General features: G+C 31.9%; 1 protein-coding gene across 6 annotated transcripts in view; it reads left to right on the forward strand.

Annotated features, from left to right (window-relative positions):
• The window catches only part of LOC114326736 (zinc finger protein 664-like), an 81,911-nt gene that overhangs the window by 32,430 nt on the left and 23,390 nt on the right, over positions 1–26,091 (forward strand). For 4 of the 6 annotated variants that reach the window (XM_028275167.2, XM_050647974.1, XM_028275165.2 and 1 more), the window contains one exon: positions 2,866–2,940. The exons of the other annotated variants lie outside the window; for them this stretch is intronic. In XM_028275167.2, coding sequence (XP_028130968.2) covers positions 2,866–2,940 — 75 coding nt within the window. The remainder of the gene's footprint in view (positions 1–2,865; positions 2,941–26,091) is intronic. 6 annotated transcript variants of the gene reach the window in all.

Genomic DNA, 26,091 nt, shown 5'->3' on the forward strand with positions numbered 1-26,091 from the left:
TGATGCGAATAAAGATACTTTGACACAAAAGTAATCGATGGTAACCATTATTTTCTTAAATCATATGGTAAAATGATAATTGTAAATTCTAGGTTAGTATTTTTCAGCGATGTAAATATAAATATTTTATTTCATTGGTATATTCGGACATTGTATAGTGAAATTTGATTTTATATTTATTTATTTATTTTTACATTAAAATATTTTAAATATTAGTATTCTGACAAATATTTGTATAAATATTGATGTGTAACGTTCTTGTTATCTTTGAGAAAAATTTCTCACCTGTTTTCGAATTTTTTCTGATGAGTGGAGGTAGTGTGTAACGTTCCTGTTTTCTTTGAGAAAAATTTCTCACTTGTGTTCAAAATTTTTCTGATGGGTGAAAGGAGTGTGTAACGTTACAAATGTCACATCTTTGCTATTTTATTTTTAAATAATTATTTTACTTTATTTTCTTTAATATTTCATTAATAATTATCCTCTGTATTCGTTTTAACTTGTTTTTCGTTAAAAACCTGTTTGGCGCCCGTTCTATAGGCAACTCTCTTTTCATCTAACATATAAGTCATCATACTGAACGTACTTCATATATTCTTACTCTCTAGATATGTTTTAATACGGAACATGCCTGCCACCTCATACATTGCACTGTCATGACAGTGACACTTCATCCCCGCTAGCTGACAAACTGAAAATGGTAGGGAAGACTTATTTCTTAAAAAGGAATGAAATTTAAATACTAGCTTAATTTATCCATCAGCACTTGTTCTCTGGGGTGAGTTTTTATGCTAAGCCTGTATTAATTTTGTATTGGGACCGTGCAAGTTCGGCAAAGCGACCCCTATTTCTTCGCTCTGTACTTTTATTCGCACTTTTAATTATATTGGCCAATTATATTAGTCCTGGTTACTGGATAATTGTCAAGGCCATAGTCCAAAAAAATAGTAAGAAGAAAAAATAAGATTCAGGTTATGTTATGAAAACGTGAACAATTGTATGTAGTAAATAAAATTAGTTATTAAAATGCAGTACTGCACTCAAAATACAATTAATTAAATTTACCTTTATATAATAATTGCATATCATATCATTATTGTGGAGAAATATATAATCTTTCTGCTTCAATGACAAGGTATGAAATATACGTCAATTTGACAATTTCAATTGACAATATGAATTATTTAAGATAGTTGCAATATTTCTCCGCGACCCGCGCACGGTCGTTTCTCGTTTCCCTTCCAAGTACTTGCACACCGCGAATAGTCATTTTTTTCCTATACCTAACCTTCCATGTCTACGAGCACACGGTCAGTTTTAAATACCTATTTCTTTCTAAATTACATATATGCACGTGTAAATGCCCCACGCTGAGTGCCAGTGAAACAAAGAAGCGCAAAGAACTACCCCAGCTAATTGAAACAATATCCGAAGATAATACCTCAACCAACCAAGATAGTTATTGTTCACCCTAGCTTAGCTCAGTCTCCAAAGGTGTGTGTTCGCCTTGTCCTAATTTTAAATATGAACTATGAAAATTCAGAATGGAAGCAAACAAAAGAATATTTTAACTAATCATGTTTATTGTTCAATAAAGATATAATAAAAATATGAATTATTAAATGCATTAACAAATATATTCAAATTCTTGCCAAAAACTAACAATTCTTAGATTATACTTATGCATAGTGTATTGGTATTTGTGGTGCTGGTTCGATGGTAACTTCTTGATGTTGAATGGTACTGCTGTAGACTTGTAGACCTGGGCAGATGTTGTGTCCCTAGGTCGCTGCAACTAGAGATGTCAGGTGCTGCTGTCTGTTCGATGCATCTTGTTGTCTTGTTTTTAAAGTTGCATCACCGGTGATGAAAGCTGGTGGCTCCCGAAGGGAGAAAAGTGATTTATTCCCAAAATCTAGAAGATAAAAACACATATCAAAAATCAGGAAGTAAAGAAACCAAAGTGTGCCAAGTCTGCCATTGTTTTAAGAAATACTCGTCAGAAAGAGTAGCAGATGACAAGAATAAATTAAATGAAAGTAATATTGATACTAGTTAAAATTTTATTTACACGTGCATATATTATGTAAATTAGAAAGAAATAAGTATTTAAAACATGGAACGTTAGGTATAGGAAAAAAATGAATATAAAAAATTAATAAAGGCTTAGAATAAAAACTCACCCCAAGAGAATAAGTGTTGATGGATAAATAAAGCTAGTATTTAAATTTCACGCCTTTTTAAGAAATAAGTCTTCCCTACCATTTTCAGTTTGTCAGCTAACGGGGATGAAGTGTCACTATCATGACAGTGCAACGTAGGAGGTGGCAGGCATGTTCGGTATTAAGACATATCTAGAGAGTAAGATTATATGAAGTACGTTCAGTATGATGACTTAGATGTTAGATGAAAAGAGAGTTGCCTATAGAACGGGCGCTAAACAGGTTTTTAACGAAAAAACAAGTTAAAACGAATACAAAATACGAGTTCGCGAATATTAACATCAAACATTATTAATCCAACATTAATGACGCAATGAAAAAAGGGTTTGGAATCATCTGTATACCACTACCCATCCAAAATTATAATTAAAACTCAACTCAACTCCATATAATTAAAACTCAACTAACAGTCTGACACAGCGTGGAATAGGGCCAATAGGGGTACAAGTGCATTTGTATCTCTTCTCTTCCAAGCCCTACTCGTAGTTGGCTTGGAGGCTAAGTAACTTGCTGCTAGATAGCAGCACCTGTTAAGCTTATCGCTTAAATCACTTTACCTAAAAATAAAATGAAAGATTTCCAGTTCAGCGATGCAGTTATCTCAATATTTATAAAAATGTCACTTATACTTCTTTACTTCTAGGGTCCCCATATGATTATTTGGATTTAAAGGAATATCCCATAAATACTGAAATAGAAAACCAAAAAATTGAAAAAGGTTAGTAACATTTTGACATGTCATAAGTTTACTTTTCTCAAAGTTTATTTTTAATCCTGCTCTCTCAGACAGAGTTTTAAGAGGCAACAGTAGCGATCAACAGGTAGCAACCAACGCGGTCCAAGATTGCGGCTTGCGGTTGTAATTTTGAGTATTTTGTCGAGATATTTGGCACACATATTCATATTATAATAAAGAATGGCGGTACAGAGCCCAATTTGAGAAATATGTTAGTATAGCAGAACCCCGACTATCCGTGTGCGGATTATCCGGGCTGCGGATTATCCGTGCTATGATTTTCTCTTACACAAATTGCATTTTTGAGGTTTTATCAAAATAGCGTCACCGTAAATCACTCGATGGAAACTCTATACGCGGAGAGGGAGACTCATAATGAAAGATTTATTTTTGCTGTTATCTTTTTATGGTGGGTACATATGTATGTATTGTTATATTTCTATTTGATATGAAAATTAAAATTTGATAATTATAGACAAAATTCAATTTAATATAAAATATTTTTAATTTTCTCAACCACGGGCATATAAATTTAGAACAACCTGTATACAACAAATTGTTATATTTAATTTTAAGAAGTGATTAAATAAGACTCAAGTGAAATCGTTAATAGGTCATTATCGTTGTTCGCGGAAGGATCGATCATTAGCCGATGCTAAATAAGACTAAGTGGAAATAGAGAATAGGTCATTAAAATTTGTATATAGTAGAAAGTAATTTTAGAATGGGAATTAACTATTTTCTTTGAAATCCATTAAGCATATTTAGAAAGTTTAAAAATTGGTTTTGAGGAATACTGCGAATGAGAGTTGGTGGTGGAATTTTGATTTGTGAATCTGGAAGGGATATTTAGAAAGTAGGGGAATGAATGACAAATAGAGATCAGAATGTTTTGAGCTGTCGAGAAGTGAAGTCGAGTAGTAGACGGTAGTGTACGGAGAGTGAGAAAGCCTGTGTAGTTCCGTGAGTGTGGAGTATCTATCGTAGAACGAGAGGTAGGCCAGGTTGAGAGTAAAAGAACCTCCTTGAGCCAAGAGTTCCCGGTAGCTGATTGCAGTTTCGAAAAAGGTAGAACACAGCATCACGACAGAAGCAGGAAACGAGAGCTATACGAGCTAGTTTCAGAGGAGAACATTACTGGAAGCCAGGACGAGGTTTTGATTGCAGCCAAGGATAGCAGGAAACGGGTCTTGTGTGAAGACATTCTCAGTGCACCAGAAAAAGGTCAGTCTCATTTGTTTGGACATGAATGTATGGGTTTTTGGTAGTAAATACCACATTTAAAATTGAAGAAACATAATCAATAATATCAGAAAAGCTTCATAAAACTTAAATAGAATTGTTGCTAATAAATCATAATAGTTAAATGTTAATAAAAACTTTCATTTGGAAATCAAAAGGAAATAAAATTCTCATGTGTAAATGTTATTTTTAAGAATAATAAGATATAGCAAATATTAAGCAGTGATTGCCATTTAAATAAAATAAACAATATTTTGATTACAATTGTAACCCATATGTGTTATTATTTTACTTTTTTCTTTCCTATCCCGATTAGGAACCATTAAGAAATACTTAGAAGCCACGTATGTAAGTAATTAATTTTATAAAAAGCCCTGAGATTGAAAACATATTGATGTGTGATTTGGTAAATTAATTAGATTATTATTAATGCATTGATTAAATTAAATGACATATAAAAATATTATCTCATATCAATAATCAAGATCACAACAACTGTCGTCCAACGTGGAGGGCATTGTAAAGTATTTCTAGTGGCAAATTTGAAGGATAGAAAGAGTAAAGCCGGTATTTGAAAATTTATATGCCTGTGGTAAAAAGTGAGATACTTACATTTGATAACATAAAATTTTAGATCTCTTTAGGTACAAATTTTACATAACTGATTAAATATTTTATTTTTACGATATTACATTTGATATATTTATTGACAATTTATAATATTTGGGTGAGAAAAAGTCGTCTTGGTAACATACTAGTAAAATTTCATATTTGGCGGGGACAGTACTTCTTGAAAACAAATGTCTGTGACAAGAAGCCAAAGCAAAGACAACAAAAAACAAAAAGAACATTCAAATCAAGAGAATAATTCAGACCAAGAAGACATTTTAGACACGACAATCATGGCATCAGAACAGCAAGAATTATCAGGAATAGATAAAATATTACAAATGATGCAACTCCAGTCACAAAGAATGGAACAAAAACTGGATGAATCACAACAAAAAATGGATCAGAAACTGGATGAATCACAACAAAAAATGGATCAGAAAATGGATGAAACACAACAAAAAATGGATGAAACACAACAAAAATTGGATCAAAAAATGGATGAAACACAACAAAAAATGAAACAAGCAATAGAAGAGAACAACAAGAAAATGGAGGAACGCATAGGAAAGTATGAAAAGGAAGTAAAAGGATGTTTGACAACAATGAAAAACGAGATGAAAGAACAAGAAATGAAAATTCAAAATAAAATAAAGGAGATAACGAATTGCCAGAAAAAAGAAATGGAAAGTTTGGAAAACAAGTTGCAAAACGCTATTCAAGCAGACATAGAAGAAGTGGAAAGAAAGATTGCGGAAATCAATACTCAGCAAAATGTCGGAGAAAGAAGAGAAATGGTTATACATAGCACAGATGACGTGAAGATAAGGTTTGGCGGGGACGTAAGAAGATTACACCCAGTGCCGTTCATAAATAGCCTGAAAAAGAAAATACAGCACATCGGAAATTTCGAAACAGCAAAAGAAACTATCAGAAACCATCTAAAATATGAAGCAAGCCTATGGTTCGATTGCAAAGAAGAAGAATTTGACAGTTGGCAACAATTTGAACAAAAATTTTTGAATTATTTCTGGGGAAAAGTCCAACAATTGGAAATTAACAAGGAATTGCAAAATGGGAAATACAATGATAGGATGGGTATATCAGAAAGGACATATGCATTACAAATTTACTATAACGCAAAACATCTACAATATAATTACTCATCGGAACAATTAGTCGAACTGATTGCAAGACATTTCGAAGAAACGCTGGAAGACCATATCACATTGCAAAACTACAAAGACATAGATAGTTTATGCCAATTCCTACAAATAAGAGAATCACGTTTAAGAGAAAGAAAATCAAGAAGGTCGCGAGAAGATTACAGGCTCCGAGAAACACAGGATTACAGAGATAGAAATCAAAATAGGAGGGACTATACAAGACGAGAATTTAATCCCAGAAGGGAAAACGAAAATAGAGACAACGGAAGAGGAAATTATGAACAAAGAAATAGGCAATGGAATGAGGACAGAAATCGAGAATACCAGAATAGAAACACCACACTCGCAAATCAAGAAAACAGAAATAATGGTAGACAAAATGAACAGGGATATCGAGAAAACCGAAACAGATCCGACAGACCAAGAGAAAATAGAAGAGAAGTAAATAATACCCAGACAGATGAATATGACGGAGAGAGACATTATGACGAAAATATAAACTACGATGAGCAACCGGCGTTTTTTCACGACGGCGCTCACTAAAAACCAAAAATCAAACAGGAATCTTTTGTAAACCCAAGGAGTTTATTAAATTGGCAAGAAACAACGAAAAGAAAAATGGAGTTAATTTAAAATTTGTGGATGGATTTATCAACGAGAAACCAATTAAAATTATGATAGACACTGGATCTGAAATAACATTGGTCAACAGAAAACTAATAGAAGAAGTTAACTTAACAAATTTAATTTACAAAATACCTAGGGTAAATTTAGTGGGCGCAAACAAACGGACATTGGCAACTATAAATGAAGGCATACGAGTAATGGTACGACTGGGTAAGAAGATGTATGCACTACAATGTGTAATAATGCCAAACATGTCACATGACATGATAGTAGGAGTTGACGAATTGGCAGAAAAACATGTAGTGATAGATTTTAAAAATAATACGATGAATCTAACAGAAGAAAAAGAAGAAGAACAGAACAAGGAACAGGAGAAACAAAATACGGACGAATCAGGTAAAGAACAAACAGTGGAAATGAATTTGGCAACGAAGCAAGGACAAAGAAGAAAAGGGAGAAAAAGTCAGAAAAAGACAAAAGAAAATGAAACCTGTGGCTCCTCAAAAGAAGAGTTGAGCCCAGAAGAAGAAAAATTGAGAGTATCAAAAGCAAAAGAAAACTGGGATTCCTCAAAAGAAGAGATGAGCTCAGGAGAAGAAGAAATAAAGCTAACAAATGAAAGCGAAAAAGATATGATCGAAACAGTGGCATTTGAAGAGGAGGCATATGAAAACGAGGATGCAGAATACACGGTAAAAGTATGTGAAAAATCTGAGGAAAAAGACAGAAGATTGATATGGGAAAAAGGGAAAGACAACATAATAGCCGACACTCTAACACAGGATGAGGACACTGAAAATAAGGAAACAATTACTCTACAGGTGGGACTAATTAGAGTAATACAAGAAGAAGGGGTATAAGACGTAGATTAAAGTAAGGAAATATACAGGGAGTGGGTTTTGCCTCGAGAAAATCTATTTAAAAATGCAGATAAATTTTATCGAATACAAGGCGGGGATTTGTTATATTTCTATTTGATATGAAAATTAAAATTTGATAATTATAGACAAAATTCAATTTAATATAAAATATTTTTAATTTTCTCAACCACGGGCATATAAATTTAGAACAACCTGTATACAACAAATTGTTATATTTAATTTTAAGAAGTGATTAAATAAGACTCAAGTGAAATCGTTAATAGGTCATTATCGTTGTTCGCGGAAGGATCGATCATTAGCCGATGCTAAATAAGACTAAGTGGAAATAGAGAATAGGTCATTAAAATTTGTATATAGTAGAAAGTAATTTTAGAATGGGAATTAACTATTTTCTTTGAAATCCATTAAGCATATTTAGAAAGTTTAAAAATTGGTTTTGAGGAATACTGCGAATGAGAGTTGGTGGTGGAATTTTGATTTGTGAATCTGGAAGGGATATTTAGAAAGTAGGGGAATGAATGACAAATAGAGATCAGAATGTTTTGAGCTGTCGAGAAGTGAAGTCGAGTAGTAGACGGTAGTGTACGGAGAGTGAGAAAGCCTGTGTAGTTCCGTGAGTGTGGAGTATCTATCGTAGAACGAGAGGTAGGCCAGGTTGAGAGTAAAAGAACCTCCTTGAGCCAAGAGTTCCCGGTAGCTGATTGCAGTTTCGAAAAAGGTAGAACACAGCATCACGACAGAAGCAGGAAACGAGAGCTATACGAGCTAGTTTCAGAGGAGAACATTACTGGAAGCCAGGACGAGGTTTTGATTGCAGCCAAGGATAGCAGGAAACGGGTCTTGTGTGAAGACATTCTCAGTGCACCAGAAAAAGGTCAGTCTCATTTGTTTGGACATGAATGTATGGGTTTTTGGTAGTAAATACCACATTTAAAATTGAAGAAACATAATCAATAATATCAGAAAAGCTTCATAAAACTTAAATAGAATTGTTGCTAATAAATCATAATAGTTAAATGTTAATAAAAACTTTCATTTGGAAATCAAAAGGAAATAAAATTCTCATGTGTAAATGTTATTTTTAAGAATAATAAGATATAGCAAATATTAAGCAGTGATTGCCATTTAAATAAAATAAACAATATTTTGATTACAATTGTAACCCATATGTGTTATTATTTTACTTTTTTCTTTCCTATCCCGATTAGGAACCATTAAGAAATACTTAGAAGCCACGTATGTAAGTAATTAATTTTATAAAAAGCCCTGAGATTGAAAACATATTGATGTGTGATTTGGTAAATTAATTAGATTATTATTAATGCATTGATTAAATTAAATGACATATAAAAATATTATCTCATATCAATAATCAAGATCACAACAGTATATATGTATTATACAGTGCTAGTCAAAAGTCCGTACCCCCCCTCGTATCTTTTGACCGGTTATACTTATAATAGTGAAATTTGGAGGAAGGAAATGAACGGACGTAGGCTTCTTAACTAGTCATGACAGGTGACGTAAAAGTGACAGATGACTTTACAGCGCCACTGTGACAGATAATTTTAAATGGTACCCTATGGTAAGCGACACCTCGTTTGATAGGTATTGAAAATACCTATTCAGCTATACTAATTTTGTTTAAGTTTAAGCTCATTTGGATGAATAAATGAAATAATATAAACTTGTAGTTTCGCATTTAATTAATAAAAATTCAAACCTCCGCCTATGGTTACTTGTCAAAAAGGTTGACGTTGACGTAAAAACTACTAGAGAGCTGAAAAATGTCAACTTTTTTGACAAAATAACCATGGGCGGACATTTCAATTTTTAAGAATTAAATGCGAAACTACAAAGTTATATTTATTTCATTTATTCACCAAAATCAAAATCAACTTAAACCCAAAAAAATTAGTATGACTGAAGAGATATTTTCAATACCTTTCAAATGAGGTGTCACTTGCCATAAGGTCCCATTTAAAATTATCTGTCACAGTGGCGCTGTAAAGTCATCTGTCACTATTACGTCACCTGTCATGACTAGTTAAGAAGCGTACGTCCCTTTATTTCCTCACTCCAAATTTCACTATAATATGTATAACCGATCAAAAGATACGAGGGGGGTACGGACTTTTGACTAGCACTGTATATAAGAAATACATGTTCGGATTTTCTGTGCTTTTCAACTATTCGTGCAACGTCCGGTCCCGAGGAACACAGATAATCGGGGTTCTACTGTATGTGGAAATTACTCTATAACTAAATAAAATATTACAAAAAGGAGCCTGTACCGCCATTAAGAAGAACAAAAAATACACTTTCTTCAAATAAACTTTTTATCCCATACCTAGATTTTGTATCACATTGGATCTACTAAAAATCGATTTTCTATAACAAGAAGTCGAACGTGACTGACTCGGCAACATTTAGCGCGCCTATGAGTATAAAAATTATTGTATTTGATAGTATAATGTCACTGTCAGTGTCGAATTACCGACGCACTGTTGCCTCACTGTTGAATGTTCGCAGAACTTTCGAAAAACAAAAATATTGATGACGCGCTACTGTTTATTCTTAAGCAAATTATCATCCAGACTTAAAGTGACCACACGTCCCGATTTTAGCGGGACAGTCCACTAAAAAGCGCGAAAAATATAACACTTTTTAGAAAATATCTTCATTTCTGATTTTAAATGTACTGTAATAATATAAAAAATATATTACCTATTATTTAAGTATTATTTATTTATTAATAACAGATACAAACAGGTTTCCCTACTTACATGTATCCGTATCTGCAATGACAACAGTTTAGTACAACATGCATATAATGTAATAATTCGAGGTAATAGAGACAAAAACGACAGATGTTTACCAGCAAAAACGTTAAAAATAATAAAGAAAAACCTCTCTTTATATTATTCATGCAATAGACGTTTAAATAATTGCAAGTTTACTCCAAATAATTCCAGACAAGTGGTTGTTGTTAAATCGTTGTAAATTTTGCACATTTTATTAAGTGGGCTAGAAGTATTTACAAAAAATAATATGTTTCTTGGGCGGGTTCTGTGATCCGGGGCATAAAATTGTACTTGCCCCAAAAGATCAGGCGAGTCTATTAAGTGATTACATAGTTTATAGAGAAAAATTAAACAACGTTGAAGTCTTCTTTGCTCTAATTTTTTTATATTAAATTCTTTTCTTAATGGTTGATACGAATCATATTCTGGCGATATTTTATGCTTTTTGTAAAATAAATATTTAATAAACTTGTTTTGAATTGATTCAATTTGCCGCATGTGACCACTATTTAATGAGGTACTCCAGACAATATTCCCAAATTCTAATTTGCTTCTAACAAATTAATTAAAGAGCCGTTTAATTGAGTCGATATTATGAAATTTATATGTTACACGTTTAATAAGTCCCATCATTTTGTATGACTAAGACATAATATTTTGCACATGTAAGTTGAAACTTAAATTATTTACAAACGTAATACCAAGATCCGTCACTTCATTGACCCTATGTAAGTTATTATTTCCCATATTGTACATAACATAACTAGGGTTTGCCTGACGACTATATGTCATGATCGTACATTTGTTCAAATTAAAATACAGTTTATTACATATTGACCAATCATAAATCTCGTTTAAATCGTACTGTAATTGAAAATAATCATTCAAATATTTAATTTCTCTAAATATTTTTAAATCATCCTCATATAAAAGGCACCGAGATGTAATTAAAGAAGGTAATTCATTCACAAACAGTAAAAATAATAGCGGTCCTAAATTTGAACTTTGCGGTATACCTGATTCCACCAGGAAAACCTCCGATTTATCTCCTTTATATGATACAAATTGCCATCTATCTGTCAAGAATGTTACAAAAAGTTCTAGCAATGAATTGCTTAGCCCAAACTACAATAATTTTTCTAATAGAATAGCATGGTTGACCTTATCGAAGGCTTTGGCGAAATCAGTGTATACCACGTCTACCTGGTTCTTGTTGACTATGACATCATTAATATAATTAGTAAATAATAATAAATTAGCTTCAATAGATTTATTTTTACAAAATCCATATTGCTGTGGGCATATCATTTTCTGTACATATGCATACATTTTTTCATGTAAGATGTGTTCAAACATTTTTGCTATAAAATTCAAAATTGCAATAGGTCTGTAATTTTTGCAATCATTTCGTGAGCTTTTTTTATCGATAGGAGTTACCTTAGTCATTTTAAACAATTTCGGAAAATAATTATTATCTACTATTTTTTGGAAGATAATTATTAGAGGATATGTAAGGTAGTCGCGACATGCTTTAAATATATACCCCGGAATACCATCAGGTCCCGAAGAAAACTTTGGTTTTAATTTTGAAAATGCGTTATGTATATCACGCACTCTAACTTTAGTGAAACTGAGCAAAGGAGAATTATTGTGACTAGAATTAATAAAATTTAAATCGTATGTAGAAGATTTATGGTCATATATAGACTTAAAATAATCAGCAAACTCTTGGGAAATTGTTTTACTCTCAGAAATTATTTCATTGTTTCCATTAATTATATATTCAGTGTCAATACTCGCTTTCTTGTTTCTATTTACCAAATTCCAAAATAAGTTAGGGCTAGTATTGATACTGTTTTCGGCATTATGTATGTATGACTCATGCGCTTCCCTGATCCTATTTTTTAAAAGTGCTCGCAGTCTTTTATATTCAGTTACATGATAAACCGCTACATTTTGCATACCCCTATGAAACTCTTTCTCCCTTTGCAAACGAATAATGTCTGGAGTAAACCACACAGGAAATTTGTTTATTCTACTCTTAGTTCGAAATCTAGGTACACACACCTCAAATATTTCATAAATTTTATGATAAAAATAGTCAACTGTCATGTATGATAAAAATAGTCAATTATCACAGTTACAGTTCCTCAATAAATCACACAACATAGGAAAATTGGCTTTTTAAAAATTAAATTGGTTAGTTAGATTATTCATCTCATAATGATTGATTGTTCCTGTGTTTATCATGTTAAATTCTATACTCAAAAATGGATAGTTATTTTTACCAACTAAAATATCAATATTACTCAAAATTAGATCTAAGGTTCGTACATCCTCATTCACAATGTTATTGAAAGACTGAAAGTTATACATACTAATTAATTCATAAATTGACAAATATTTGAGAGAAGTGTTGTTTTCAAATTTATAGTCAACACCGGTTACACAAGGTAAATTAAAGTCTCCAAAAACTAAAATACATGTGTTCATTGTATTATCTATGTACGAAAAAATATCAACAAAAGCTATATAATCGTTATTGCTCGACTGGGGGGGCAAATATACTAAGAATTAATTTATTTCCAAATACATCCAATTCAACGAATAGTACCTCTAATTCAGTATTTACTAAGATTTGTTTAGATTTATATTTTTTATGAACTGCATACAGAACACCTCCGCCTCTTGCCTTACGCGTCCTTACAAGGTCCCTATCGTTTCTATAAACCACATACCTTTCGTCAAACAATTCAGAATCATTAATGTCATTACTTAACCAGGTTTCCGTCAAAGCAATAATATCAAAGGTTTCTATCAACAAATTTTGGTAAAAATATGTCGTTTTCGTCCTTAAACCTCTCGAATTTTGATAATAAGCGCTAATTTTCATTAAAAAACTCTGGAGCTCCATAATTGATTATACAACTTATACAAAACAAGTTTTTACCATTCTAAAGCAAAATAGAACAATATAATTAAATACCTATTAATAATAGCGCATGAAAACTACTTATTTCCGTATAAACCATAATACCGTATATAATACCATAATTAAAAATAAAGAAAGCAATAATTATAGGTAATTACTGATTAATCATTAACAAAATGAGGAGTTCCCAAATACATTAAACAACTAAATATTAATATCTAAATTAGATTAAAATAAAAAACATGTCTACCATAAAAAGTGGAAAGATAAATAAAGGTACCAAATAGTTTGTACTAGATACTACGCAGATAATGACCAAACCTCCATCTTGTCACGTTGCCACGTTTACCATTAAGTAGCTGATTTAAAGATCTTGGTGCGACGTAATATTTTTGATACCTCCGTCCTTAATAAAGATTTTGCCATCCCTGGACCATGCATTTTGTTTACCGTATTTTTGTTTTGCTGCATTCAGCAGCTGATATTGCGGCTTCGTAAGGTTTTCACTAATAAATATGTGGGTACCGTTTAACAACTTTTTTGAAATCAAAATTTCTTTCTTCTTTAGATAGGATACCATTTCGAGTAAAACAATTCTTGGTTTATTATTATCAAGTTCTCTCTTACCCAGTCGATACACATTATTGATATCATTTTCACTTAAGTTCTCGACTTTCATTGTTGAATGGATTAATTCTTTAACCACCCTAGGCAAATTCTCCTGTTCCTGTTCTGGTAACCCATATATTCTGAGAGTATTATTCAGTCTAACCTGCATAATACCATCCAAATAGGCTTCATTTTTTATAATCCTATTGTCATTACTAACAACCCTACTGTCAATTTTATCTACAGTAGTTTTTAGGCAAACCAATGTCTCATCAACTTTAATAGGCCTTTCATTAAGATCTTTAACAATTTTGCTGCATACCTTTTCAATTAGCATTTCCAGCGTTCTATCATCGGACAAAAATATGTTTCGGCTACGGGTTACTTTATCCATTTTTCAAGATGTTCGTAGGTAGATACTAGATGATGTTTTTTCCAACACTGAATTATACCCACCTAAACTTTAGACACTAATGACGGTATAATGTGACTTAGTAACAATTTTTGTGAACATTAAATTAGTAATTTGATTCAAAATATCGGAGCTCACTTTCAGACATTTACACGTGCATGCTGTGTTGCCACGTTTTCATTATGGTGAATATAAGGAAATAAAAAATACATAAAAACACATAAATTAAATGCAGAGTTAGACAGAGACTACATAAATTAGACAATGCAGAGTTAGATTTACTAATAGAGTTAGAGTTCAGTAAGGTAAAATTTAATACACTTCATTGGCTTTTGTAGTTATTTTATTTATTTCTAGTCTTTACAGAATAAGAGACGAGTAGAAGAAAGAGAATGCAAATTTAATGAGGGGCTAATCAGATAAAGTCCATTTCACATCTAGCGACTTTACAAATAATTTTTTTTTCTGATTCTGGCTTTGGTTTAGAATTAGAACATTTAGCCACGTAATTGTATAACTTATCACTAAGTCAGGGGAGTAATGTGTAGTGTGTGTGTTGAGTAAGTGTCTTGTTACTTTACAAAATCGACGTCATTGTCTTTGCAAAGAGACGCTAATTGTTTCCGAACGTCTGCGGTCCCTCCGGTGAGTACCGATCCCACAAGGACAGAAACTATTTTTCATTTATTAATTTATAATAAATGAAAAATTTCTGCCCCTGGTAGGATTCGAACTCCCGACCTTTCCTTTCAAAGGTAGGCGCTCTTACCACTGCGCCACAGAGGGGGTTCACAAATAATTTTGATTCCATAAGTACTACATATTTAAAAAAAATATATTTTGATCAATAAAATTAATGCCCATTCTGCGGATAAGACTAACTCAAATTTTGATGTGGAAAAGCTAGAAGAGGCGTCAATAACGTTTTTACGAAACAAAAAATTATTGGATTAGGTTGTGCAGCGCACATTCTACATGTAATTACATAGATACTTAAACAGCATCTGACTTCCAATTGATGTTGAAAATATTGTTGCAAAAATTTATTCGTATTTATATTATATACTATTATGATCTGCTTTCTATTACTTTTATATTAATTATTATTTATTTGATCAATTATTTAATTAACGTAAATCATACATAAAAATATTAAGAAAAAATCTCAAGGTGCCTTTTGTCAAAAAAATTCTAATTAAATTCTCTTAGGTTATACTTATCCTTTCTCGTGGTCTCAGTATCTCTTAGTTGATCCTTATCGGGATAAAATAGGAAAAGGAAATAAATAGAAAAATCATAAATAAACACACACAAATACCTTTATTATCGAAAGCAATGCTCTATAAATTTATCAATTAAATCCTGTGGGCATAACTGTCCAAAAGAAACTTTTACCATATAAATTAATCTAATTCAAACAAATATTTATCGCTTTGTTCTTGATATCCTTAATAAAAAACAAGCTAAACAAGCAAATTTGGTATTCGCAAATTACTTATACTTCCTATTAAATTTTTGAAATGTTGGAATCTTAAATGCATTTGCTTTTACGTAAAAAAATTTAATTTCTAATTATAAAGAAAATCTATCACATAGGTTATTGACTGACCTTTTTGATTCACACACAATGATGTCTCCTCTTGACCCAAACAGCTCCTCCTTGTTGATTATGTTAGGCTACCAATCAAAGCCCTCTCCGTTCTCAGCAAAAAATCCAGCAGCATACCAGCAACTATTTCTCCAAAACACAAGCCAGGCCTCTTTGCCAGTACTCGTTCAATAAACTCCAAAACTCTCTCCTCTCTTTCTCTCAACAATAATCTCCTGAGACCCAAGTATCTTTTTTACTTGGTGTCACAAATAATTTTAATAACGATAATTCTTGTAACTTACTCTCTTGGACTTTACAGAATCAAAGAGGTATTTCTTCTCGATTTGATTTGTCTCGTTCCACTTTTCAGCTACTCTCCCTATCAACACAACCACTAGTACTTGCTTCTGAACTACTCACGAAATCTTTTGACTGCTCCTCTCGGCTGCCGGTAACACAATCCTCTCCTCTTTACAAAACTATCTGAAAATTCAACCTTCTCTCCTTCCCATTCCAAATTGCCAAACCAATCAGAGACATTTCTTCTTCCCCATTCTTTTTTTCATTCGAAACACCCACTCATACTTTCAAAAATATTCCTACCATCATAATAATTACTTTCCGGAAATTCTACAAAATTTACTCGGGGTTAAACAAAAAGCTTAAATTTCCAAACTTTCTTTACCTTAATTTTCTAAGAACTAATTACATATGGCTTCTATCTTTCCCGTAATAAACAATCGGTTTAAAATAATAATCCTAAATAACTTTCACTTCACTTTTATTTACAAAAACGTTTTTAATATTCTTCATGGAAAAATTCATTAAGGAGAAACCACCTTGCGTTGAAAGCTGACTTCTAATAAATATTTACAAATCAATATACAGGGTGTATCAAATTTATGTGCCCGCGTTATATTAATTTTAACTATTTATAATGGGAAATAAGCCACAATTATTAAAAAATGATTTTTATTAACGTTTCGACGCCCAAATCGGGTGTCGTTGTCAAAATACAAAATAATACTTAATTAATAATCAGTATTATTTTGTATTTTGACAACGACACCCGATTTGGGCGTCGAAACGTTAATAAAAATCATTTTTTAATAATTGTGGCTTATTTCCCATTATAAATAGTTAAAATTGTAAAAATACCACAAGAAAATAGCTTCAGAACAGCGTTATATTAAAAAAATTAAAAATTTTATTCTATCTTTGATTGCCAAATTGATACACAATAACAACCCCGCCTTGTTTTGAGATAAAATCATTATTAATAAGTGCAACAAAAAAAAATGATTTTCTCTCGACAACAACACTTTTCTATTGTGTCAAAATATTGAGTCCCACCTGAAAAACAATTGCTTCCTTTTTCCCAGTGTCTGTACTTAGGTGGGATAGAGTAAGATTTCGATCGAAAATTTCCTAAGTCTTTAAACTCAAATGAATGTTCATACTTTTTGGCTACTCTGTTATCTTCATTTATTAAATTTTCATACTCCCTCAATATTACACGCAGTTCCTTCTCCTTTTCTTCTCCACATAGCAATTTTCTTTCGTTTTCTTCCGATTCTTTACACATGTTTATTGTATATTCTGCCTCCTCCATTTTGCATACTTCTTCTTCAAATACCACAGTTTCAATGGTATCTCTTTCGCCTTCTTTTTCTATTCTGATCTCTTCTTCTTCTGGGCTCGTCTCTTCTTTTGAGGAATCCCAAGCTTCATTTTCTTGTGTAAATCTTTTTTCTTCTTCTGGGCTCATCTCTTCTTTTGAGGAATCCCAAGCTTCATTTTCTTTTGTCAATCTTTTTTCTTCTTCTTTTTCTTCTTCTGGGCTCATCTCTTCTTTTGAGGAATCCCAAGCTTCATTTTCTTTTGTCACTCTTTTTTCTTCTTTTTGTTCTTCTGGGCTCATCTCTTTTTTCGAGGAATCCCAGGCTTCATTGTCTTTACTTATCTTCTGCTGCTTTCTCCCCTTTCTTCTCTGTCTTTTCTTCATTGCCAAATTCATTTCCACCGTTTGTTTTTTATCTACATTATCCTTTTTCCGTTTCTCATGTTACTTGTCCATTTCCAGAATGTCCTGTTCTTCTTCTTTTCCCTCTGTGATTTTCATCGTGTTATTTTTGAAATCTATCACCACATGTTTTTCTGACAATTCATCCACTCCTACGATCATATCATGTATCATGTTCGGCATTATAACACATTGTAGTGCATAAAATTTCTTGCCCAATCGTATCCTTTTCGTATTCATTCATTTATAGTTGCCAAAGTCCGTTTATTTGCGCCCACTAAATTTACCCTGGGAATTTTGTAAATTAAATTCGTTAAATCAACCTCTTCTATTATTTTCCTGTTAATCAATGTAATTTCCGAACCAGTATCAATCATAATTTTAATCGGTTTTTCATTGATAAAACCATTTACAAATTTTAAATTTACTCCACTTCTTTTATCATTATTTCCTGCTAATTTAATAAATTCCTTCGGGTGACAAAAAATTCCTGTTTGTTCTTTTGTGTTTAGTGAGCGCCTTCGTGAAAAAACGCTTGCTGTTCTTCTTCGCTTCTTCTTCCGTCGCTTTGTCTCTCATCCTCATATTCACCTATTTGCGTATTGTTTACCGCTCTTCTATTTTCTCTTGGTCTGTCGGACCCGTATCGGTTTCCACGATTTTCCTGTTAATTCCTTCTATTATCATTTCTGTCTTCTTAATATGTGCGGGTGTTATTTCTATTTTGATTTTCTCGATATCTGTCTTCGTTCCATTGCCGATTTCTTTGTTCATAGTTTCCTCTTCCATTGTCTCTATTTTCGTTTTCACCCCTCGGAATAGATTCTCTTGTATAATCTCTCCTAAAGTTTTGTCTTCTATCTCTATAGTCTTGATTTTCGCGTTGTCTATAATTTTCTTGCGATCTTCTTATTCCTCTTTCTCTCATTCTTGCTTTTCGTATTTGTAAAAATTGGCACAAACTGTCGATATCTTTGTAAGTTTGTAACGTTATGTGATCTTCTAAGGTATCTTCAAAATGTCTGGCTATCAGTTCTACTAGCTGTTCGGACGAATAATTGTACTGTAGGTGTTTTGCATTGTTGTATAATTGTAGTGCGTATGTCTTTTCTGAAATACCCATTCTATCATGGTACCTCCCATTTTGCAACTCCTTGTTTATTTCTAGCTGTTGTATTTTCCCCCAGAAATAACTCAGGAATTTTTGTTCGAATTTATGCCAATTGTCCAATTCTTCTTCTTTGCTATCAAACCACAAACTCGCCTCATCTTTAAGATGGTTCCTTATCGTTTCTTTGGCTGTTTCGAAGTTACCGATGTATCGTACTTTCTTTTTTAAATCGTTTATGAAAATTACTGGGTGTAATTTTTTACATCCCCGCCAAATCTCATTTTCACATCCTCTGTACTATGGATAATCGTTTCCCTTCTTTCTCCGGAATTTTGTTGATTCCTGATTTCCTCCATTTTTCTTTCTATTTCTCGCCTGTCCTCTTGTAATGCGTTTTCAAATTTGGTTTCCAAATTTTCTAGTTCCTTTTTCTGGCAATTTGTTAAATCCTCCATTTTATTTTGAATTTTCATTTCTTGTTCTTTCATGTGATCTTTAATTTTCATTTCTTGTTGTTCTATCTCGTTTTTCATTGTTGTCAAACATCCTTTTATTTCCTTTTCATACTTTTCTATGCGTTCCTCTATTTTCTTATTGTTCTCTTCTATTGCTTGTTTTGTTTCCTCCTGATTTTCTTTCATTACTCGTTTTGTTTCTTCCTGATTTTCTTGCATTTTATCCATTTTCTTTGATATTTCATCCATTTTTTGATCTATTTTTTGTTGTGATTCATCCATTTTCTTTGATGTTTCTTCCTGATTTTCTTTGATGTTTCTTCCTGATTTTCTTGCATTGTATCCATTTTCTTTGATGTTTCATCCATTTTTTGTGACTGAAGTTGCATCAGTTGTAATAATTTATCTATTCCTGATAATTCCGGTTGTTCTGATGCCATGATTGTTGTTTCGAAAATGTCTTCTTGTTCTATATGTTCTTCTTGTTCCAAATGTTCTTCTTGTTTTTTGTTTTCTTTGCTTTTGCTTCTTTTTGTTATCGACATGTAGTTAAAATTTATCCCCGCCTGATACGAAATTCGAAAATACCTTTTATGCTGTAGAGACGAAAATTTTTCTGTCCCCAAATATAATCAATTTATCACACAAATTTTCAAATTTATCACAATTCAAATCAATCAAAAATAAAATAAATATGTAAAATTGTACCTAGATAAAAAAATAACTCAAACAAAATATTTCATAAATTGTAAATATATCAACTTTTTCCGACGGGCAAATAAATTTTCCTTCACCTGTTTTTCCGTTTCGTATCCTTTCAAATTCACAACCAGAGATACTTTAATGCCTTACGTTGGTTCGCCATGTTATGATCTGCTTTCTATTACTTTTATATTAACGCAGATCATACATAAAAATATTAAGAAAAAAATCTCAAGGTGCCTTTTGTCAAAAAAATTTCTAATTAAATTCTCTTAGGTTTACTTATCCTTTCTCGTGGTTTCAGTATCTCTTAGTTGATCCTTATCGGGATAAAATAGGAAAAGGAAATAAATAGAAAAATGATAAATAAACACACACAAATACCTTTATTATCGAAAGCAATGCTCTATAAATTTATCAATTAAATCCTGTGGGCATAACTGTCCAAAAGAAACTTTTACCATATAAATTAATCTAATTCAAACAAATATTTATCGCTTTGTTCTTGATACCTTTAATAAAAAACAAGCTAAACAAACAAATTTGGTATTCGAAAATTACTTATACTTCCTATTAAATTTTTGAAATGTTGGAATCTTAAATGCATTTGCTTTTACGTAAAAAAATTTAATTTCTGATTATAAAGAAAATCTATCACATAGGTTATTGACTGACCTTTTTGATTCACACACAATGATGTCTCCTCTTGACCCAAACAGCTCCTTCTTGTTGATTATGTTAGGCTACCAATCAAAGCCCTCTCCGTTCTCAGCAAAAAATCCAGCAGCATACCAGCAACTATTTCTCCAAAACACAAGCCAGGTCTCTTTTTGCCAGTACTCGTTCAATAAACTCCAAAACTCTCTTCTCTCTTTCTCTCAACAATAATCTCCTGAGACCCAAGTATCTTTTTTACTTGGTGTCACAAATAATTTTAATAACGATAATTCTTGTAACTTAGTCTCTTGGACTTTACAGAATCAAAGAAGTATTTCTTCTCGATTTGATTTGTCTCTCGTTCCACTTTTCAGCTACTCTCCCTATCAACACAACCACTAGCAGGCGCGGATACAGAGGGGGGTCAACGGGTCCATGGACCCCCCTATTGTATTTAGTCTATAAGTATTTTTTTATTATTTATTATTTTTTCTGTCAACCAGAGCTCAATTCTTTTGATACCGTAGGTATCTGAGATGACTGAATTTTATCCTTAGAGTAATCGTGAGTCGTATAGCTAAATCTGGACAATAAAATATTTGCGGTACGTCTGACCCCCCTATTATGATTTTCTAAATCCGCGCCTGACCACTAGTACTTGCTTCTGAACTACTCACGAAAACTTTTGACTGCTCCTCTCGGCTGCCGGTAACACAATCCTCTCCTCTTTACAAAACTATCTGAAAATTCAACCTCTCCTTCCCATTCCAAATTGCCAAACCAATCAGAGACATTTCTTCTTCCCCATTCTTTTTTTCATTCGAAACACCCACTCATACTTTCAAAAATATTCCTACCATCATAATAATTACTTTCCGGAAATTCTACAAAATTTACTCGGGGTTATAACAAAAAGGTTAAAATTCCAAACTTTCTTTACCTTAATTTTCTAAGAACTAATTACCTATGGCTTCTATCTTTCCCGTAATAAACAATCGGTTTAAAATAATAATCCTAAATATCTTTCACTTCACTTTTATTTACAAAAATGTTTTTAATATTCTTCATGGAAAAATTCATTAAGGAGAAACCACCTTGCGTTGAAAGCTAACTTCTAATAAATATTTACAAATCAATATACAGGGTGTATCAAATTTATGTGCCCGCGTTATATTAAAAAAATTAAAATTTTTATTCTATCTTTGATTGCCAAATTGATACACAATAATACTTATAAAATATACTAACCATTTAAATCATACTGTTTATCTTAAGATAAATGTGCAAAAATGTTCATCCACAACCAAGCTACATCCACAATACTGCTGTGAAAACTGCTAGAGTCCTTTTCATGAGCATTTTTCAATGCGTCACAAATGATAAAAAAAGGTAAGTCCGTGATAATACACATTTATAGCATTTATTCTAACATGACATTTTAGTTAAAACTGACAGTTGTCACATTTTATTTGCAATTTGGCATAAAAACAAATCAATTGTGTTTATTGCATTTATAAAATGGTATTTTCTTTGATTTGTATAGTCTTATAAATTGTACAGATTATATTCGTAGATATATTATATAATTCGTAAATATTTTTTTTCGATTATAGCACCTTGTATCGACAACTAGAATAAATGTCAACTAGAATGTCTGTAATCACGGGCGTGCCTTTTTTTATGTCACATACATTTAATGTGTTAGAAAGAAATCGAAAAACTGTGACGCACTGAAAGATGCCTATGAGAAAAAGATTACCCTCAAATTCAACTTGTCGTCGCCATCTTACATTTGAGTTTATGCTTAAAAACTATGGAGACCTACACAGAGGAGAGGAATCGAGATAGGACGACCTTGAAATTTTTGTACACAATTTTGCCTGTTTGCTTGGTTTCACGCTAGGGCGGCGGTGGCGTAGAAATAGATGCTACTTTTGCATTGGAGTGAATGTGAAAATTTCGAAAATAATTAATTATTCGTAGTTAATATAAGATTATTGGTTTTGGTGGTTAATATTATTTAAATATGAGTGCCAAGAAAGCTTACACTAAAAGAACTTGCTTCGTACCGGGATTTATATCGAGTTATCGTTCCGATAAAAAATTCAAAAGGGAACTTAACGAAGTTAATAAAGACTTTTTATAAAGATTTGTCTTTATGTTATTTATAACGTTCGTGGATTAAACCTATTCGTTTGTATGTTATTTCCTTCGGTGTAAATAAAATTTGTGCCTATTATTGGTTTTTATTTTAACCTGAAAATTATAGTGATAATAGTAGGACGATCTTGAAAGTTTTTCTGTCGAAACAATGCATTTTTTGAGACAAAATATTTCACAAAAATTAACATTAATTTTATAAAAGTCAGACTATCGTCTGCGTAGTTTATAGACATATATTTTTATTAACTAAATTTAAACATCTGATAGGTAAGCTTTCAGAATATAGATAAATGAAGTATTAAAAAAAAGCAGTTTAAATTTTGATAAAAAGAATACCTAATTAAAAAAAATTGATCAATAAACTTCAAATTATTTAAATAACTTTTTAAACTTTTTAAAAACAATTACGTACAGTTAAGTCAATTTTTTCAACTAACAAACTTTTTAATATCAGTTACAAAGATATTAAAAAATTAATTTGCCGTTGAAATACCATTGGTATATAAATGTGGCAGTTAGATAATGTGACAAAATATTTCCTCTTCAAAATAAGCTGTCCTACATATTAAAGTAATGACAAATTTAAATTTGATGTCACATCTCCATCTACAATGGTATATAAAGAATACACTTTTTACCACACGTCGATATGTTATAAGGTTAAAATAATTTATTTTTGGCATAAAACATATTCAGCTACAATCCACCAATAAATTAATGTCTAATTACGCTAAAAACAAAAATAAAATGAGTTAAATATTAAATAAGTCCATAAGAGCTAATGTATTTGTAGCACCTATTCGAACACTTGCGCCTCTAGCGGCGATTGCTGAAAGTTGAATTAGAGGTTGAAAAGTTAGCCTACAAACGATGCATTGCGTTTCCACTCCTTCTTACAGGTCTCCATATTAAAAACAAAATATGTAGATAGTATTATTTTATGACCGATCAGTAGCGGAAGGATTATTAAATAACTCTGATATTATTTTAAATTTGTATTATGTGCAGAAACACAATATTCACTGTAAGATATCTTTTTATGCGCCTGCTTACGATCAAATTCGATGTTTTTGAAAATCATGCCGCTACGAGTACTTACTAGGGAGGTGTTAGGTATTTAAAACGTTACAAGTTATAGGTACGGAAATACCGATTTAAAGTTGCCTATTTAATTCAGTACAAGGATCAGATACATCAGTATTTTGTAATCAGTATTTGTACTCAGTACCATGATACTATAAATAACATGTTATTTATAGTATCATGCTCAGTACCGCTGAGAATCGGTATCAAAAGTAACCGTTACACGTCCGCACTGATTTTGGCCATCTCTATTTGCCACAGCGCCAGCTAACGGCGCTCAATATGCGCTTCGCTAGAAAAATAAATGCACGGGTCTGCACGGGTCACCCGTCCCGCTGGTGCAGGTTGTGTCTTGGTTGGGTTCAACTTGAATGGTCTTATGGATTGTTCTGATATTCTGGAATGGTCCTAGGGTGGGAAATTTACGCACAAAAGACATGTTTTTTCATATAGGATTTCATACTACAAAGGGTAAAATAGCCCTTTAGTTAGATTTTAAAGAAGTGGAAATGAGTTTTGCATTTCACATGATCTATTGAAGTGTTCAGTTAAATAACTTACGAGACCTTTTTCGTAGTTGATTTAGCTGCTAATTGTTTCCTTTTAGTTATTAACTTGAATTTGTGGTTTTAAACTGTGTATTTTGTAAATTTATACTACGTACACATTTTGTATTTTTAAAATTAGTATTCGCGGTGTGCAAGTACTTGGAAGGGAAACGAGAAACGACCGTGCGCGAGTCGCGGAGAAATATTGCAACTATCTTAAATAATTCATATTGTCAAATTGACGTATATTTCATACCTTCTGTCATTGAAGCAGAAAAATTAAATATTGCTCCACAATATTGATATGATATGCAATTATTATATAAAGGTAAATTTCATTAATTGTATTTTGCTTGCAGTACTGCATTTTAATAACTAATTTTATTTACTACATACAATTGTTTACGTTTTCATAACATAACCTGAATCTTATTTTTTCTTCTTATTATTTTTTTGGACTATGGCCTTGACAATTATCCAGTAACCAGGACTAATATAATTGGCCAATATAATTAAACGTGCGAATAAAAGTACAGAGCGTAGAAATAGGGGTCGCTTTGCCGAACTTGCACGGTCCCAATAGGTTGTATTAATATTTAATTATATATGTAAGTTTTGCATATACAGGGTGTCCAGAAACTCTACCGACAAACGAATACAGGAGATTCCTCAGATAATTTTAAGACAATTTAACCCAATTCACCTAGTCCGAAAATACTTTATAAGGGAGCTAGAGCATTTGAAGATGGCGTCTGGTAATTAGTTTTTCTTAAACATCTCCGGAACGCTTCTATTTAAAAAAAAAAACAAAAATTGGTATGCATATTTATCTTCCAGAGATAAATCGATTCCATTCATTGCGAATTTCTATTACCGGTCATAGGCGTCCGTTTTGGGTAGGGTAACGGTTACTTTATCGCATAACTTTTTTGTCTTTAATTTTTATGCATTTTTTGACTCTGGATTATTAAATTGTGTGATATTCTAGTACTAAAAGGTACTCTTGATTTAAGTCGATAGAATACACCGTTTTCTAGAAAAATCGATATGAAAATTTTTCGTTTTTTGAAAATAAAAAAAAATTCAAAAAAAACTATTTAGAAAAACAAAATCTTGTACGTTTAATTATATTCCAGAGATGAATCGATTTCATTAATTGCTAATTTCTAGTACGGGTCATATGTGTCGGTTTTTTGGTAGGTCAATAGTTAGTTTATCACATAACATTTTTGTCTTTAATTTTTAAGTATTTTAGACACTAAATTATTTCATTGTGAGGTATTCTAATAGTAAAAGTTACTCTTGCATTAAGTTGGTAAAATACACCGATTTTTTTTGGAAAAATTTTTGATTTTTTTTCAAAACCAAGAGACGAAACATTTTCAAATCGATTTTTCTAGAAAACTGAGTATCCTATCGACTTAAAGCAAGAGCACCTTTTAGTACTAGAATACCTAAAAATTTAACAATATAAAGTCAAAAATGCTTAAAATTTAATGATAAAAAAGTTACGCGATA

The sequence above is a fragment of the Diabrotica virgifera genome, chromosome 1 (genome assembly GCF_917563875.1).
Source record: "Diabrotica virgifera virgifera chromosome 1, PGI_DIABVI_V3a".
Lineage (NCBI taxonomy): Eukaryota > Metazoa > Arthropoda > Insecta > Coleoptera > Chrysomelidae > Diabrotica > Diabrotica virgifera.